At 45.4% G+C, this 19,004-nt stretch overlaps 1 protein-coding gene across 4 annotated transcripts in view; it reads left to right on the forward strand.

Moving 5' to 3' along the window:
- The window catches only part of USP48 (ubiquitin specific peptidase 48), a 30,402-nt gene that overhangs the window by 3,412 nt on the left and 7,986 nt on the right, over positions 1 to 19,004 (forward strand). For all 4 annotated transcript variants that reach the window (XR_011324172.1, XR_011324173.1, XM_069780421.1 and 1 more), the window contains exons 5-17: positions 228 to 352; positions 937 to 1,045; positions 2,340 to 2,473; positions 2,700 to 2,782; positions 3,084 to 3,263; positions 5,627 to 5,752; positions 7,849 to 7,998; positions 10,581 to 10,781; positions 12,203 to 12,317; positions 12,462 to 12,592; positions 13,961 to 14,032; positions 17,041 to 17,165; positions 17,327 to 17,449. Coding sequence is in view for 2 of the 4 variants with exons in the window: in XM_069780421.1 (XP_069636522.1) it covers positions 228 to 352; positions 937 to 1,045; positions 2,340 to 2,473; positions 2,700 to 2,782; positions 3,084 to 3,263; positions 5,627 to 5,752; positions 7,849 to 7,998; positions 10,581 to 10,781; positions 12,203 to 12,317; positions 12,462 to 12,592; positions 13,961 to 14,032; positions 17,041 to 17,165; positions 17,327 to 17,449 (1,674 nt within the window). In the remaining 2 variants the exon portion in view is untranslated. The remainder of the gene's footprint in view (positions 1 to 227; positions 353 to 936; positions 1,046 to 2,339; positions 2,474 to 2,699; positions 2,783 to 3,083; positions 3,264 to 5,626; positions 5,753 to 7,848; positions 7,999 to 10,580; positions 10,782 to 12,202; positions 12,318 to 12,461; positions 12,593 to 13,960; positions 14,033 to 17,040; positions 17,166 to 17,326; positions 17,450 to 19,004) is intronic.

Genomic DNA, 19,004 nt, shown 5'->3' on the forward strand with positions numbered 1-19,004 from the left:
AAGTTAACTCACGCCGTGGTCTCACGCTGGTGGCCTCGCGCTCCTTTTAGACAAATTCCTCTTTTTCTTTAGTTCTGCCGACTGGTCTTTTTTCTATTCAGTACACACTGGAGTCTCTGTGCAGCCTGTGTGTAGGGCTCTGAGTAATTTGCCGTAAATTAGTGACAAGGTTGTGATTGGGCTTTGTGCTGTGGTGTATTGTTAATGGACTTGGCTTTCTCTTCTAGGATGCCCAGGAGTTTTCAAAGCTGTTCATGTCACTGCTGGAAGACACTTTATCCAAACAAAAAAACCCAGATGTTCGAAACATAGTGCAAAAGCAGTTCTGTGGAGAGTACGCCTATGTCACGGTGTAAGTATTTGGTCTTTGGGAAGAACCTTTCTGTAAATTAAATATTTAAACATTTTAGAAGTAGTTGAGCCGGGGGGGAAGATCCCTCCTAACAACTGGAGCAGGCAGGTAAGCTTCTGCCAAAACATTTCGTGAGAGGTTTTTAGCTTTTAGGTTTCCTGATTCTGTGCACATGGTGGTGTTGCAGTTCTCCAGCTGCTTTTAATCCTTTAATGAAAATTTACCAATTAAACCTGCAAGTGAGTTAATGGAACGTAAAGTCCTGCACCCAGAAAATAGTGTACTCGGGTGTTGTATTTTCATTCCTGCATTCTCAGAGCTGTGGATGTCACCTCAAAAATGATATAAAATGGTGTATGCAAGTTGCAAGCAGGTGCTCCTGTTTTTCCTGGTAGATGCTATTATCCTGTTTACACCTTGTTGCAGAGTTTTTGTGGTGTAGGGGTGTGATCCGCATTAACTCTGACTTAACTTTTTCTCCTGGTTTTATAGCTCAAGGAGTATTTTACTAGGGGCTGGGGAGTTCAGACACAGGAACCAGTGAACTGTCCTCATGTGTTTTTGTCTTTTTTTTTTAATCCTAGCTGCAACCAGTGTGGCAGGGAGTCCAAACTTGTGTCTAAATTTTACGAACTGGAGTTAAACATCCAAGGGCACAAGCAGTTGACTGACTGTATAACGGAATTTCTTAAGGTATAAGCATGTTGTTCTTTGAGTCCTGCTATTCTTAGCAAAGTATTTTAATTCCTTCCTTCAATTAACAGCCTTTGAGGTCGGTATCAGAGCAAAGCAACTGAGTTGTCTCGGTGAGATGCATCCAAAAGGAAATGTTTTTTTTCTGTGGACTCAGAAAATGAGGATTGAGTCATGCCAGCAAGGAGTGGCTCGGACCAGAGCATAGGACATGTACATATTACGGCTTTAAAGAGCACTTGAAAGTCGCACGTTTAGTTAAAATACTTTCCCAGCAAAGTTGGGAAAAAGTCCTTAAAGTCTGACAAAAAGTCCCTGCGTACTTTGTCATGGATAGCACTGGGAGAATGGCTGCTTTTTGTGTTTTCTATATCGGTGCTCATCTGCATAGCAACAGGAGACATTCCCTGCTCTAAAGTGCTCTCAAAAATACTAGGGAGGGCTGGGAATAGCTGGGGGAACAGCTGCAAGTGCTCTTAATTCGACTTGAAAATTTGCCTAGATCTTAAGTTAAGATCTGGCATGTTAAAGATTCGAGGTGTGGATTCAACTACAAATATTTGGGACAGAGCTAACCTGAAACGTGACTCTGTACCTCACCTGTCTGGCTGTTGGGCAGCAGCTTCACTGATGCACTCAGCAAACCGGTCACTCTGCTTGCGGAAGGTCTGCTATGAAAAAAGACTGGTTTGTGTATGTGCATTAAAATCCTGAAACAGTGAACTTTCAAGTTTGTCTGCTCCTCCTTCAAATGAAACAACCGGGTGACCTTGTTTAGGGCAGTTGGAGTTCTCCTCTGGCCTAATCCTGCTATTGGATCTACTTGGGCGTGGACAATAACTCTTATGTAGTGATGTTAGTGTTGCTGGGCATAAGAGGATTGTAGTTTCCAGGCTAAAATGTGGCTTTACATTAACTCGGTCCATGTGAGCTCGTAAAAGGGTGATTTAATTATTTTCTTTTTCCATAGCCCTCATTGGTATAAACCAACTCAGTCAAGCAGGGAGAAAACTTGACAGTCTTGTAAGTGACCTGAGAACTAGGAATGGGGCTTGATTCAGTCTGAAATTTTCCTTCAAGTGAGAGCAGCCTACTATGGCCATGCTGTAAAGCGCATTTATTAGCATGCATTTTTAACTAAGAGATGATTCTGGAAAGCAGCTTGGTAGGGACTTAAATGGTTAAAACAACTTTGGTGTTTTTCAGTCTCCAGCTGTTGAGTAGCTGGGACTGGTTGACTTTTCAGTGGTCACCTGTTCTCAAGACCTTTTTTTCTGCCTCCCCTCCCCGCTAGGAAGAAAAATTAGAAGGGGACAATCGTTATTTTTGCGAAACTTGTCAGAGTAAGCAGAATGCCACGAGGAAGATCAGGCTGCTAAGTCTTCCCTGCACACTCAACCTGCAGCTGATGCGTTTCGTGTTTGACAGGTAAGCCTCTCACTGGAGCGCATGCTGTAGAAATGGGAGCACCCTGGGTTGCATGGAAGCTGTTTGGGAAGTCATCTGCTCTGCTCTTTCTGCATTAATTTGAGAGATTGAGGATTGAGTGCGTGCGTAAGCTTCTCTGGGGATGTTCAGTGGGTTTCAAGGGGAGTTATTTTGAGTTGTGAACTGTTATTGCTGTCCCCTGAACCGAAGCTTTGTCTCTGTACAGACAAACTGGCCATAAGAAAAAGCTGAACACCTACATCGGCTTCTCTGAGCTGCTTGACATGGAGCCTTTCATGGAACAAAAAAGTGAGTTCTGTGCACTGTGTTTTGTTAACTTCACCCACTGCCCCTTGGCAGATGAGAGGAGATCTCCTCTGAATTCCCTTTTTGATGGAAAATTACGTCAAGAGTTGTTTGAAGCCTGCATTTCAAATAACCGCCTTGCTAAGTGGGTTGTGGAAGCCACAACCTACTTAGTGAGGTCTTGGAGAGATTCAAGTTCAAGTGCAGTCTTTGTCTGCTGCCTTGCGAAAACGTTAAGCGCTTGGAAAGAAAAGATCTGCACTGTTTCATCTAGAGCACTGTGTAACTGCTGCTTCCCTTCCAGATGGTGTCTACGTGTATGAACTTAGTGCTGTCCTCATACACCGAGGTGTGAGCGCATACTCCGGGCACTACATTGCCCATGTGAAGGATCCACAGACGGGGGAGTGGTACAAGTTTAATGATGAAGACATAGAAAAGATGGAGGGGAAGAAACTGCAGTTGGGGATTGAGGAAGATCTAGGTAAAACCTTTAAGTTGTGAGTGCCCTTTTAAAATAACTCTTTTCACCAAAAACACGGAGGCTGAATATGTGGAGGCCCTGTTACTCTTAAAACAAAAGTGCTCCTACGCATGCTGTCACAGCTTGGGAGTAACGTGTGAAACGGCAATTCTGTTAATTGCAGCCAGATTTTCTTCATTTCAGCCCTGTGTGAGTGTTTATGCACACCTCGTGATCGGTTTCTCTAGTATTTCTCTTGCCTGCCACATGGCAGATAAGATGCTGATAACTCAGGCAGCAGTTGCCTATCGGGATGAAACAGGCAAGTTGCCGCTTCCTTGGCCAGTGTGCAAAAGGAGGCTTAGGAACAGATAACAAGATTACTTTCAGTTTCCTTAACGCGTTATGTTTTTATTTCCACCGAAGTGTTTTACTTAGAGGCTATAAAGAGTCTTCGTAAAAACTCTTGATCCAAATAACGGCTTGGAAGCTAAAACTGCCAGTTTACTTTGCACTTTTTAGTTCTTCGCACTCTTCTGTTTTACCATTGTTGTCTCACCTTGCGCCGGTGTCCCAGTACTGCCCCAGATAACCATCTTCCCTGGACAGCACAGGGTCTTGATTTATTGGAGAGCTTGGGCTGAGGCTGGACCTGCAAGTTTCTTGGTCTGCGGGTCAATATATAGGAGTGGTTCAGCATTAAATTGGCATTTTGAGTGCTCAGTTTTGCAGTCACTCAGCATTCCTTAGCACAGGATGCTTTGCAGTATCTGGAAAAGGGGAAGTTAGTGCCAGAAATTGCACTTACAGTGCAAGCAACCCATTCCAAGAAACACTAGCCCACCAGGATGCTCATGCTTTGCTGCAATTGGACTTTATGAAATGTTGCCTTTCTTTAAAGGATCCTTAAGTAACAGAGTAATGAAAAGACACCCTCAGATGTATTTGCTCCCTTAGTTTGTTGTAAAGCCATGTCAGCCTGAGCATGCCCTCGAGCAGTCATGGGGCATTAGCTTCCCTCTCCCATTTCCTTCCATGCATGCATCTTTGTGATGCTGCTTTATTTTCAGCTCTCTTGCTAGTAAACACTTTCTTGCGTTTCATCACGATGTATATAAACGCTGGCTGCCACCGGAGCAGCTTTGTCATCCTGTTAATGTTTGCCGGCTGCTTGGTTGCAACTAGATTGTAAAGCTGGCTAGACATCTAGTGGTGTAAGATAGAAAAATAAGCCCTGAAAGGAAATAAGAACTTCTCAGCCTTTCTTTTTAATCTCCCAAGTTACCCAGTGTAGCAAAATAAGATGTAAATAATCTGCTGTGGCCTTGGTCTTGTAAAGGTTTATGCTTAACCGGAAGTAAGTATTCTTGCTGAAATACAAGGCTGCTTGAAGAATATAAGTAAAGTGTGTTTAGAAGCCTCTGCAGGCTGGGAGTCTTTTATCAAGCACTTTTTATCAAGTGCTGATGTTATTTGCCTACTCCAAGCAAAACTGAGACTCTTCTTTGTTAAAAATGCATGCAACACCAGGAGAAGGTCGGTAACGTAAAACAGAGGTCTGCTGTGGGGAGAGTCCTGTGGCCTGGCCACGCAGATGGGAACAATTTAGAAAATATTTGGAGAAAATGCAAATAAAGAGTGTCTAGGAAGTCCTCTGGATGGTGTGGTGGGAGAGGCATGTGAATTTTTCCAGAATTTTGGAAAGACACACACTTTCCTTAATATTTCAGTGTTCCATTTAGAGTTTGATCCATGGAGGGTTGTTCCTTTATTTTTTTTAATAAAAAACCTGGTTGATTTTTTTGAAGCTGCAGCTGTAGGTAAGTGTTTTTTCCTTGCCTGGCAGTCTGTCTGGAAATGGCAACTCTTGCAACACGAGTTTACATCGCACCACCAGCTGCTCTGAATTGACTGTTTCTGTGGCTGTTCGCTCCCTGAAAGCTTTGTTGATCAACAGAAGGGCATGTGTTTTTTCATACATAATCACCTGTAAATAAGATTTTCTCTGAGGGTTTGTCTCTGTTCTTTGGTGTCATGACACCAGAACAAGAGGCAGAGGGGAGAAAGGATGTTTTTGCAAGAGCTACTTTTGGCTCAGTGAGGTTTAATTGGGGAGAGAAGAAAGGCTCGTGCAGAATTGTGGTTCAGAGCAGACTCCTAATTTTAGTCCCTTTGAATTACCCTGCCTCCAGAAATGCCAGAGGGATTTGGGTCTTGCTTTGGGATACAATTTTTGGCTCATGGCAAGCCCAGTGCTTGGCAAAAAGAGGCCTGGCAGAGCGCAGCAGAGAGAGGGAAGCCGGCTAGGTGGCAAACTCGTCCCGTTAACAGAGAGTCAGTAAGTGAGCTTGTGTGTTTATTATGTTTTGCCTTCTGTACCACAGCGGAACCTTCTAAATCCCAGACTCGTAAACCTAAGTGCGGGAAAGGGACTCACTGCTCACGCAATGCTTACATGCTGGTATACAGGCTGCAAACCCGGGAGAAATCTCTGACAATCGAAGTACCAGGTAAGTGAGCTTTGACTCTCTTGGCCTCTCCGTCTCATCCTGTGATGCTCCAGGTGGGCCAGGAGTCGGGGTTTTGCTTGAAGCCCCTTTTGTGACCGCTGTCCATGAGCCCCCAAAGGTGCCATATGGCAACTTAGTGTCATGACCAGTGAAACCCCTGGGCTTTCCTAGCACTTAAATTAAGATTAGCCTGATGATCCCACCCCTGTGCCTGCTCAGACCTCGCTACCTTAACCAGCGAGATGAGATGGGAAGGGGTTAGGAGGAGATCATCTGGCTGGGAGCTGCGTGCGGCAGCGGGAGCATTGGGATTCGCAGCCAGGATCCCGCAGGAACCGCTCAGGTTCCTGAAGGCAAAGGAGAACAGCGTGATTAAATGTCATCGACAGTGCATGTACTGTGGTGGAGGTGAATAATCCTGACAGATGTCAGGTTTCTTCTGTGAGTGCTTAATCTTTGCCATATTGAGAATAAACGGCATGAAAATAAGAGGATGCAAGACCTTAACAGGAGTTTTGTATGAGCGCGTTCGTGTCTTGCTTTAGAATTACTGGGGGTGGCAGAAATCCCTGTAGGTTTGGCCTGTGGATTTAATGATGCTTCATGTTTGCGTGCTACTTGATTAGAAATATTAATTAGGCCCCTGGTGCTGTTGGGGATGGAGGTGTGTTCTACCTTCTTCCCTCTTCTGTGAAGCGGGGACAGCGGAGGTGGCGTATCCCCTTTGGACCTCTGCTGTTTGTTCAGGATGTCTGGATATGGAGGGGGTAAATTGTACAGCTTTTTCTCCCCTAATAACAGCACCAAACCTTTTCCAGCCCCACCACCACTAAAACCCACCCTCTGAGCCACACAGCTTTGGGAGTTAGTGCTAATTCCTACCTCAGATCTGCATTTTCAGTCTTGGCTCTCTTGCGCTCCCTTTCCTCCTACCCCTCTGCCCAAAACAATAACTCGGCAAAAGCCTCTCCACCCAGCTCCAAATTCCTGCGCAGCCCCGCGGTTGCCTTTGTTTCACATGGAAGCCTGCCAGGGAACAGGGAGCGAAGGGCAGCAGTCGAGCCGTGCGGTTGTGGGGAGGTTTCATGCAACTGTAAATTTGAGGCATTTTGCTTTGATGCTGTTAAAAGCGGCTTTTCCAGGACGGTGGAGAGATGTAACTTGGCTCTGACCTCGAGGGCATCAAGCTAGTTGTCTTTTAATACTGTCTATTCTCCCAAGTCAGATATTGTGCTCTCTGGCAGCACAAGCGTTAACCTTTCTGGAAATATTTTAGCTCTTCAAAATACTGCTAAATAGGAAAAGACTTCAGATAAGCAGTGCTTTTGCCCTGCCTTACACCAGCCCTGCGAGGGAAGTGTTTTATCTTCTTTTTTCCCCTTGCTGAGGTTTGGTTTGTTTGGGTTTTTTCCACCAGCGACAGCAAATATTCCCATTTCCCATTTCCCTCACTTTTCTGTTGACACCAGGATCTTCCCTGGCTTATCTCCCATCTCCTGAGGGCTTTTTGCCCTTGGGTTTGCAGCCTGCTAGACCCTTCTCGCTGAGATCATGCGTACTTGTGGGGCTGCACGTCGGGACAGGCTTCAAGTGTATCTGTAGGGTGAAAAGCTTTTGCTTCTCCCCTGGGAATGATGGGTCCTTGGCAGCAGAGAGGAGCTGCTCTCGGTGGGAGGCAGAGAAATGGCTGGAGCAAGAGGAATAGCAGGGAGGGATTGAAGCAGGCAGCAAAGTGTCCTGCAGTGCTTCGGCTCTGCAGCCTCTCACCAAACGCCATTGCACTTTGTGCGACTGCCAGCACTTGGTGTAGGGTTGTTAGCAAGCAAAGGATTTCTCTTAACACAGCAACCAACTCCAAGTAAATTATTTTCTTGGGCGCTGTTGTATTGCACAGGACAGTTGCATTTAATCATCTACAACCATAAACATTGGAGAGAGCAATGTCCATGTGCTTGGCTTTTGGAAAGACCTCGTGTTGGTACCTGTGTAGGGGAATTTTTAGGCTTGCTTGTTATCCCCAGATAACCAATCGCAGGAATAATTAATGTAATTGGTATTTTTCCTTGAAATGAATGCTTTTTTTTCTTTCCCAACAGCTTTTCTGCAGGAGCTGGTAGAGCGTGATAACTGCAAGTTTGAGGAGTGGTGCAACGAAATGGCCGAGATGCGCAAACAGAGCGTGGCCAGAGGCAAAATCAAACACGAAGAGGTGAAGGAGCTCTACAAAAGGTTACCCGCTGAAGCTGGTCTGTAAGATATTGTGGTAGTATTTTGTAGTAGACCATTGTTAAGATTAGTAATGTTTTATAGCTAACCCACAACTCGCTTCTGTGGCCTGAATGCTTCGCTGGAAGGCATTAGCTGTAGCCCTCTTGAAGAGGAAAGCGATCACTGTCTATTGTTGCTGTGTGCATGCTTAGGATTTGCTTTCCCTCTCTTGTTTTTCTGCCTTAACCTATTTTTCTCCTTTTTTGCTCATTCTCATGGCCTCTGGCATCACTAATTCCCTCTTGCTCCTTCCCCATCAGTCAGTCTCCTGTGTGCTTCCATGCATTGTGACTGTTTTCTTCTGCCCGATGAGCAGCTCGTCTCGTTAGCGGTTAGTAGCATTGAGGCAGAATAACTGGCTGGTCTCAAATTGCCAACTCACAGCAAGTTTGGGAGCTGTGGATCTGAATTAATCAGCAGGTAACAGGGTACAAGAATGCCTGACCTCCAGCAGAAAATTATTTGATTCATCTCTGCCAGTGCAAGCCCCATGTCTAAGCTTCATAGTCCGTCTGATGAGTGACTGGGGTTAATCCTTTCCTACTACTCCTTGTGCCTTGTCGCCTTAGCATGTCTGAGCACAAGGATTTTTATTCCCCCCCTTGTTTTTCTCTCCTGTCTCCCTCAAAACAAACATAGGGGCACTTGCTCTGTCCATTCAGCATGGAGGATTTCTCTCCACTGTGTGCATCTCCTAAAATCTCCAGGAAATTTGTAATTAAAGACTTTAAAATGTGTTTAATTGTGTAGCCTCTTAGACAATTTGATGTTTAGCTTCTAATATTCATTGGTCGATGCTCAGAACCATCAGCAAGATTCAAGCAGCCGAACAGCAGGCTCCTTAGCTCCCATAAATGTCTGCCTCTTCAATTTATGAAGTCGGGTTTGCAGACAACGGGCGCTTAACTCACGAACGGGAGGGTGTTGCAGCTTATCTTGCCAAGTCCCCGCAAGTCTGAGTGGTGTTAAAATGTCACTGTTAAATCAAAGTTGCGGTGGAGGTATGAATCTGCCGTGAGTCACCATTAAAAAGGAGCAGCAAGCACAACTCCAGTGTGTTTTCTGTCCCCCTTAGCAGAAACAGAATAGCTCGCTCTTGGCATTTCTAACATGACAGAGGAATAAATCTCAAAAAGATATTTTTTTTGCAGGTGCAGGTAGAGCTCTTTTGCCCCAATTTGAAGATGGCAGGACCTGAAGCACTGCCCTGAGGGCACCCACTACCTGCTGCTGGGCACCTGGGCACAGGAGTTTGCTAGCACAGCTGGAGGCAGTGTTATCCCAGAGCTGTTCTGGGTCTGATCCCACAGGAGCTCGGGACTCTCTGCAGCTGTGCAGACACATTTTCTGCCAGCTTTGTGTAGCCTGTCCCAGAAAAACGTACTTTCCGGGGGAAGCAGCTTTCATCCCAAACTAGCAAACCATTTCTGACAGCGTTGCAATTCTCTGGAGGTCATGGCTGTGTATCTCTGATGGCGTTGTGTAAGATGAAAATACTGCTGATTTAGGCTGCAGAGGAGAAGAGATTTTGAAGCCTGGCTTTGCAAAGCTCCAGTGCAGGCTGGAAGGCAAAGTATTTTCCTGTAGCTTCTGTGTTGCTCCTTCATGTGAAACATTAAGGATTTGTGTTAATTTGATAAATGTAACTAACAACTATGTTTCCGCTCAGTTTCAGAGCTGCCTTCCTAGCATCAGCAGAAAGGGTTTAATTTCCTCCAAATTTCCCAGTCATCTCGCAGAAGGGTTTCCACAGCAGTACTGGGTCTCAGTTGCAAGGTGCAGGGGTTTCACTCAAAGCTATTTCGCTGCTCACACAGATGCTGACCTGCTCCTGAACCTTGGCTGTGTGTGAGGTGTTTCTCCTTTAGCAAACAAGGGCGAGTCTGCTGCTCTATTTAACAAAAAAAAAAAAATCATGCTTGCGCTAAAAAATCTGAACAAGTTTCCATTTGTACTGTGAATCTTAAAATGTGCGAGTGTTTCTCATCCGGAGTTGTAAGAGCAGCCCAGAATAACAGAGAAATTTGGGGCGCCAAAGGGACAGGGCGAACACTGACCTTGTCTCTTTGCTGTTGTTGCCTTTTATTTTTCAATTTATGCCGATGAGCTCGCTCGTTATAGAAAGAGCCTTTAATGTATGATCATAATTTAAGTATTATATCTGTCCCTCGATGGACAATAGGAAAACCTTCCCCTTTCCTTGACTACTGTCCAATAAGCCCCTAAAGGTTTAGCAGTCTGAAAGCACTCCCCTTCCTACTTGGAGTGCTCCACTGTTTTATATTGATTGCTTGAATTTGAAATGACCACTTGTTCTTGCATATCTTAATTTCACATAGCTCCTGTCTTCTAAATGTGTGTTACAGAGATGAGAATTGGACAGGGAAAGCTGTATCGGATGTTTGAAAACTTGTACCGCAGAGGTTTAATCAACACTGGTAGCCTGTTAATTTTTAAAAGTACCGTTGAATATCAGAGTAATTATAAAATACCATCTGCTGTATTGTGTATTAGCTGAGATGTACGGGCTTGTTTCTTTTTGTGTTTTTTCTCCTTCTAGGTTCCCCATACGACTTCATCTCTCTCGAATGGCTGCAGAAATGGCTGGATGAGTCTACTCCTCCAAAACCTATAGATAACACAGCCTGCCTGTGCTCACATGGCAAACTCCATCCAGATAAAATATCCATTATGAAAAGGATATCAGAGTATGTGGCTGACTTCTTCTACAGGAGATACGGAGGAGGGCCCCGGCTGAACGGTAAGGTGTCGGGCTAGACAATGCCCTCTCCAAGTCATGTTCTCATGTGCTGAACGTGTTTTAGAGCCTTGTTCTGGTCCCAGCCTCATTTTGAGCCATCCTTTATCATTGTAACTTTATTTCTGCGCATAGCTTTTGTGCTGCGCTGTTATTTCTGGGTGGTTTTTTTTAATATCACTTAATTACATTAGCATTCAAACATACAGTTAGTCTGATTGCAGGGTCTGTTTCATACCTGAGTTCTGCTCTGTCTAGGAAGAGTTGAGCTTGGAGGAATTTCTGAGACAGCAATGGTGCATTAGGTTAGAAAACATAATACTTTGAAGGTTTTATGGAGCTGATTCTAGAAAATAACAAAACTTGCACATGCAGCCCCCCAGACTTTTGAAAATTATTTTCCATGCCTGCAGCACCTACAGATCCTGTGTGGGCAGCATTTTGTGGAGCATGTGGATCTGTGCTGCCTCTTGCCGGCAGCCTGTGCTCTGGAGCAGCGTGGATGTGCACGGGCCAAGAAAATTAGTTACTGTCTTTCACCTTTAGACTGTCCTGAGCTGTCTCACCCAAGGGAAGCATGTACCTGGTAGCCTATTTGCTTGTGTTGCACACATCTGTCATGCGTTTTGATTTTTGGGGTCAGCCTAGCCCCTACAGTCTTTGGGCATCCCTTAATCAAGCCCCAGGCTTAGTTTCTTTTATAAAGGAGCTCAATAACTCCCACTGAGACCAAATTAGCTCAGCTCCTGCTAGGAGCTTATAGGGAAGAAATGCAACCAGCAGAAACTGCTGTGACGCAGGCAGCCTTTGTAAAAAAAAAACAGGCCAACGTTTATTAGTCAACTGGAAGATCGCCTGCAGGATTTTTTTGTTGAGTACGGCTGGAAGGGATGGATCGGATGCACTGCATTCTCCGACTTGCTTCCTTGGATGCGACCCGCTTGCTCCCAGATGAAAATATATGCCTGGTTATAGGATTTCCATTCCTGTTGGCCCAATGTAGCTTTGCAGGAGGGTTGGGTTTTTTTTCTGGGTTTAACTGGTAAAGTGCCATGATAGTTTTTTGTTGGTTTTTTTTTTTTTTCCTTGCATATGCCTAAACTGTCCTGCCTTCTGACTCGCGTGGCTGTGTGTTGGTGTGACCTGGCTTGCAGCTGTAATTGCAAACTGTTGATACCAGCGGCGGAAAGCTGTGAAGCTGGCAGAACAGATTGCACCTCATCTGAAGCGTTTTATGCTTATTTAAGCTTCAAATGTGGTACGATGTGGCAGTAACCCCAGAGATCTCCTCATTTACATGTGAAATCTTCGGTCATGAGGCAGGGTAGTTGGTACATACCTGTCTGAGCATGTTCAAACCAGTGAGAAGCTCAGCCACGTGTGCAATAAATTGTGTTTCTTTCTCTGCCCTCTCCCCCCCCCAGTCAAAGCACTTTGCAAGGACTGCGTGGTAGAAAGGTGTCGAATCCTGCGACTGAAAAACCAGTTAAACGAAGACTACAAAACTGTTACAAACTTGCTGAAGATAACAGTCAAGGGGTATGTAAGTCCCAATGCTTTCAAACATTGTCAGAGATTTTTTTAGAAGTGCTTAAATAGCTTTTTCCTAACGATTTTACTGCTTGGGCTCCGAAGGAGAACAGAGTTGTGATTCACGTTGCCAACGCTATGCTCTCTCTGCAGGAACGATGGGTTTTGGGTTGGAAAGGCGTCCTTGCGGAGCTGGCGTCAGTTGGCTCTGGAGCAATTAAATGAACAAGATGAAGACACAGAGCACAGTAATGGAAAAATGAATGGAAATGCACAAAACAAAGGTAGTTCTGCTGCTGTAGAGACCCACCAGCTCCGACCGATACCTCCTAACAAAAGACACGTCAGGTGTTCCTGTAGCTGTTTTGCTTCCCTTGTGTGAGTAGGGAGGGAAGGATAATAAATCAAATAAAAAGCTCCTTCATTTAAGGAGCTTTTTATTTGATAAGCTTCAAAACTGCTGGGTGATCTTTGTACATGGAGAAGAAGATGAGGTAATAAGTAGTCTTGCAAAGCTGTGTAAAATTACGGCCCCAGACACATGATCTTTTCATCTGCTTTTATCTGAATGAGAGAGCGCAGGGGAAAAAGAAACATGAAAATTACCTTGGGGAAGGGATGAAGATGTTTATTGTGAACATCTATGGATGAAACAGCACAGCTGGTAAAGCAGCACTGGCAAAACATAGCCTAGAAGAAAAATCATTAATTGAACTCTCTTCTGTGCCCATATCATGAGTTTGTGAGTTTTTTTAATTTGGCTTCTGCTCTTTAAACCTTTGGAAACTGGATATTTTGTTGAGCTTTTTGTTTCAGAACTAAGGGCAAGAAGCTTGTTTGAATGAAAGTGGAGATGATGGGCTAATGGCATTGATCTTGGGCTTGAAGGCTCCTGGAACACCACAGCCCTCCTGATAATATCCATAAGCTGGCGCTGTTGGTGGAGCTTACGTCGAGAAAAGGGTACTTCTCCACTGAGAACTTGTCATTCCTCAGTGGTGACCTTGGTTTCACAACAGGTCACAACTCCCAGTAGTACATTTGAATTACTCACAAGCCAACTTGCTCGTTAGGCAGGTCGTTAAACACATTATTGTGTTTATGATGCTCCAATTCAGTGGCCAGCGCTTCTGTCCATGGAGCTAGGATTCTTAACTATAATTTATATGTTAATGTGGGGCTTGTCAAACCCTTGGCAGGCTCCCCCCTTAGTTTGTCAGGCAGCATCTGTTTTAGATCAGTATCCTCAAGGCGAACAGAGGACTAATGTTTTGCCAGGAAGGTTTCTGCTCCCTGTGCTCTTACCTAGACTTCTGTTTAGGTTAAACTCCAAGATCTTTGGGAGCAGTGAACCCCTGTGGTGTTTTAGCCTGTAACAAATGCATCCTTTGTAATCTCACAAAGGATGGGCTTGTGCTCCACACACTTCAAAGCGCTCCTACATGGCCTGTAGGCTGTAATCCCGCTTGCCCAGAGGCCAAGACATTTGAGAATAACAAATTTCCTTCCAAAATTTCCTTTGGGTTAAGGGTTTTGCCACAATTTGAAAGGCAGCCATGCTCCTTTGCCCCAAAGATTTTTCCTTTCCTTTGGAGGGGAACTCTGTGCAGTGTTCTTGTTTGATTTTGATTTTTTTTTTTTTTTTTAATTAGATGAATCAAATGAAGAGAAGAGAGAGGAGGAAGAGGAGTTAAATTTTAATGAAGACATTGTTTGCCCCCATGGTAAGTCTCTACGGGGGATGGAGCTGAATATATCTGTTGTTGCTCACTGCTCAAGACATTAACCTTGTAGCCTTTGATCCATCTAAGGCCAACATGAGCAGTTACTGAGGAAATGTGTTTAATTCTCATTGCCTGGTGTTTCTTGACACTCAAACTTTGAGGTTTTATTTGCAAGCACTATCACAGTGCAATCCAAGTTTTGTAAGGCAGTGAAAGGGTTGTAAATGCAGAGATGCTTAGATGCTGGGCTGCAGAGGGGGGCATCCATTCATCTCGCTAGCGAAGCAACGTGATGGGGTGAGGGCAGCACCAAGGATCTTCAGCCACTTGGAAGCTCTGAAAGTATTAGGAGGAAAACAGGTGGTATAAATCAGTCAAGGCAGAAGCTGAGAGTATCCATTAAAACAGGAGCACTTACCTAACAACTGTAGAAACATGGGCTTATCTGCCAGTGGCTGTGACTGCTAAGGATATCGATTTACCAACCTGCTGTGCTTTGGTGTCCATTTACATAAGGTTTTGACCCGATGTTAGTTGTTTTGCTAAGTGATGGTTCATTAGCTACATCCTTGGCTACCCCGTTGTTTAAATCTCACTTTTTTAGCTTGTATGTTGCTCCCAGACACAACTGTTCTAGTAAGCTCCTGTTTGGAGGCACCAATTTCCCTGCCAGGGATGCTTGATCTTGTTCCTAGTAAGAAAGAAACATGCCATAAATTAGCAACACATCTCCTGTCATCAAGGCTAATCAAGGATGTGGAGTAATGGCTTGATAAAGCCTCATTTTAAAGCAGAGTGTTTAAGCACTTTGTCATTTGTCACTGCCATTAGCTGTTTTTCAGAGCCTTTAACGCCGTATTTCCCATTGCCACGAGGCTGCTGCTGTTAAATAAAAGCATGCAGTGTGGTGATGAAACATTTAATGTAGCCAGACATGACAAAAATAGGCCAACAGGCCTTTGAAAATATTATGCTGGTAAATCGCTAGTTGATCTGAGACTTTGGGTCATATCAGAGCGAATAATTTTAAATATGGGGACTGCTGGCTGGTCAGATTTCATCATCTTGAGCTAACCTCCAGTCAGAAAACAACCTTTCCACCTTTAAAATTTCCCTCTGGGAGTGTATCAGCAAATCTGTAGTCTCAGTCCTACAGCCTTAATTTTGGCATGGAGGAAGTTCCTGCCTTCATCGTAGGCTCTGGAAAAGCCAGCACTTTTATCTGTGAGGTCTGGCTGGCCTCCAGAAATGCCATCCGGGCGTTCCCTTAAGAAGTCCCTTTGCATGTTTGCTGTAATTTCTTGCTCTCTGGTAGCTGCCCGACCCCAGTGAATAATTTTTTCCAGATACCATGTTAAGACTTCTTTTGATGTGTGTGCCCAAAACATGTCCTTGGACAGTGGGAGGGGGAAGCAGGGTCAGCAGTGGTTAGGATCATCTTCTTCCAGATGGCAAAGCACTTGTTCCCCACACACCCAGATCTGATTTTTCCACCTCTCTCCCTCAACAGTGTATTAATCTGTTTTCATTAATCATGCAGTGTGTCAAGGCACTTATTTGTACAAGCTCGGGTTTTTTCCCCCATCCTTGCTGGCTCTGGAAAGCAGCCTGGTCCTGCCTCTGCATATGGTAAAGCTGGGCCACTTGGTCGCATTTGATGAAGAGCAAGTGGCCAAGTGCTGCAGCAAAGCAGTCCAGCCCGACCTTTGTTTATTAGAGGAAAAGCAGGAGGGGAGCGTTGCTATTTTTTCCCTTTGGGGCTGGCAGAAATCCAGGCTTGGCTGGAGCAAGGAAAGCTGCCGGGTTCGTGGGCCTGAGGAGCTGCTTGTAATGTTAAAGAGCTACCAGAGGGTGGGGAGGAAGGAGCCTTTTCTCCCTGTCTTCCTTCTGTAGCTCTTCAGGCTATAGAAAAGCAGATAATAAGGTATCGTGCCCTTTGCTGGACACAGCTCAGCACCATGACTTCGTAGTTGCTGTTTTGCTTCCCTCTCGCTGGTGAAATCCACATTGAGGCGTGAATATTCCCATGCCGCATCCAAATCCGGCTTGCATCTCAGTGTAGCACCAACTGTTCCTCTTATTTCTCACTGCGACTGCATGTAGCACAGCCATGCCTTGACTTCCCAGCTGCTGTCTTGTAGGGAGATGAAGTTGTGTTTTCCCCTTGGCAATCATCAAGCCTGCAAGCAGGCAGCTAGTTGGATGCCTGAGCCCTTGCCTTCTTCAGTTTTCCCAAGCCTTGTTTGTCCGCCAGAGCACGTGTTGTCATGCACACGTGTGGTGTCCAAATGCATGAGCGTGCCCTTTCTGCTATGGCTGTCACTAAAATGACAACTCCCTTGCACTAAACCGTTCTTGGGGATTTTTTTGAGCTGCTTGAGCATGAGGATAAATAATACAGCAGGCAAGTTGTCTGGGGGATAGCTGGTAAATCTTGCTTCAGGTCTTCACACCCCAGTTATTCCCCAGAGCAGATCTAGAGTGCAGAATCTGTCCTTTCCAGATTTTGAGGTGCTTGGATAGATGGCTTCGTGTGCCCTGAGATGATACAGCAGTAATTTTGTTTTTCAAGGGTGCGGAAAGCACCTGGCTCCTGTTTCATAGGGCACGGAGTTAGTCTGCAGCTTGGTAAATGGAGTCACCATAAAAATGCAGCTATGGATAGCCAAGATGAGAAAACAGTAGTCCCGTGCCCTCTTTGGCTTGTCCTTGCTTTTCCATTGTATTTGATCAGCTGCTTGGGTTCATGAGCTTGGAAATCTAAAGGACGTTTATATGAATTAAAGTCGTATTATTTTTTTTCCTGTCTAAACAAGGAAATTATAAAGGAGTTGAAGGTGACTTTGTGTATTAGTTGCGCTCTTTCTTGCTGACATGGTGTTGGCTGTTAAGTGCGTGAATATCTTCCCCCACATTTATACCCTGTAATCTCTTAAATCTAGTTAGGGCTGCAAAACATCGCTGAGCACGTCAAGAGCAAAGCCCTTCTCTTGGCTCTCTCTCTGCAGGTGACCTGTGCATATCCGAAAATGAACGGAGGGTGGTTTCGAAGGAAGCCTGGGAGAAACTCAAGCAATATTTTCCAAAGGCCCCTGAATTCCCAAATAACAAAGAGTGCTGTTCCCAGTGCAAGGTATTTGAATGCCAAATAACATTACCCTTTTGTTGACCGTAAATAGACGGTCATATTTCTAGTTTTCTTTTTGATATGACCCAGTGCAGTGGAGGAAAGTAATGTCATCTTTAATAGCAGCTAGGAACTGAAGCTGTGGTGTAATTAACTGTTTCATGCAGATTTTGGAGCGCGAAGGGGAGGAAAACGAAGCCCTGCATAAGATGATGGCCAGTGAGCAGAAGACTTCTCTCCAGAACCTGTTTCACGATAAATGCAGACCTTGCCTGGGCAGCTGGCCTCAGGTACGGGAAGGAGGGCAACTAGGAGAACGTAGCAGGGCTTGGGAGAGGTTTTTATTAGCTTTTATCCCTCTCTCTAAGAAATTTTATTTCACCTGCAAGAGAGGCTGCCTGATAATCATTCACTCAGTCCAAGTGAGACTGTGCCTGCACTGGGAAGCCTGTGCCAGCGGAGCTTACAAGTGTGTTGTGCCGAGGTGTGATTTCCCCCGATTAGCTGTGCTGGCGCAGAGCCCTGCTAAAGACACACGAGAATGGCTCGTGTGCCAACATAGCTGTCGCTGGCCAGGAGTCAGCTAGATAAGCAGTGACAATATTTCTGCTGTGGTTACATCCGCCCCTAGAAGAACCGAAACGGTGCGGCCGTACCAGTGGAGGCAGCTTTCCACCACCCCCCGTTTGCCTTCTCGTGCAGGCCAGGCTATTGCTGCTGGTCAGACAAAATTTACATGTGCTCCAGCATCCTCCTACGTCCTGAGAGCTCAGGCGAAGCTTCCCTAAATGCTGAAGCCCTGCAAATAGGAGTGACGGTCGTGCAAGACCTCTCGTACCGGCTTCTCCCCGGTACAAGCATGCAGCTCTCCAGGACTTTCTTGGGGCTTCAAGGCAGCTCAAAAGAAATGGCAAAAGCTGTTGGCTCCATGCCTTGGCTCCTGGACGTCTCGCGGCGCTGATTAGTGATTGACTCTTAGATCCTGCCAAGCTGCTTTGGCAGGTGTCTGCCTTGGTCGCTCGTACGTGTGAGGGCAGCCTGTGGCTCTCGGGTGCCTTATCCAGCCATGAATAAATATCGAGGTCAATACAGATCCATGTCTCAGAACTGGGGAGCCCCAAAAGGATTTAAATGGGAAACGGTCTGTGCTGAGCTGGAGAGCTGCCAGGCCCTACCAGCAGTATTTAAGGGTAGTAGGTTGGGTCTGCTTTGGTAGCTGGAGTAAGTGATGGAAAGTTGGAGCCCATCACCATGGGTCTGCTTGAAATATGAGGGTCTCTCCAGGCAGCGAGGCTACATCCTCCGCTGTCTTTGAATTTCCCAAGGGAGCCTGATAAAAGAGTCGAGGATCTTTTCCTCAAGCTTTTTGAGTTTTCCTGATACCAAACAGTTGAGGTTTGGGGAAGAAAATAAGTGGAGCGGTTTAATCGAGAGGAGATGAAGGGAGATTTTAAAAATATGTATATTCCTCAGGTGTGCTGAATTTTCCTGCAGCAAGATGGAGTGAGCCCTTAAATCTGAATTAGGGAAGGTGGTGAGGCTAGGTGAGCATGGAAATGATTTTGTCACCCAGCTCTTAGGATCTTAGTGGTTTCTTGTCCAGGAGCAGACTATATAATGGCAGATCAGTTAGGACAGGAAAACAACGGTTTCTTCTAAAACCTCTGCCTCATGGGGGTGCGTGGCCATATTTTTGAATCCGTGCTGCTGCCAAAAGGAGAAACTTTTGGATTTTGATGGGTGGAGCAAGTGAGGCAGGTTGGGGTGATCTCACCCCACACCCGTGGGGGTGCAAAGACACATCTGCCTTAGACCCCGAGTACCCAGCGAGAGAAAACACAGTGC

The sequence above is a fragment of the Haliaeetus albicilla genome, chromosome 4 (genome assembly GCF_947461875.1).
Source record: "Haliaeetus albicilla chromosome 4, bHalAlb1.1, whole genome shotgun sequence".
NCBI lineage: Eukaryota > Metazoa > Chordata > Aves > Accipitriformes > Accipitridae > Haliaeetus > Haliaeetus albicilla.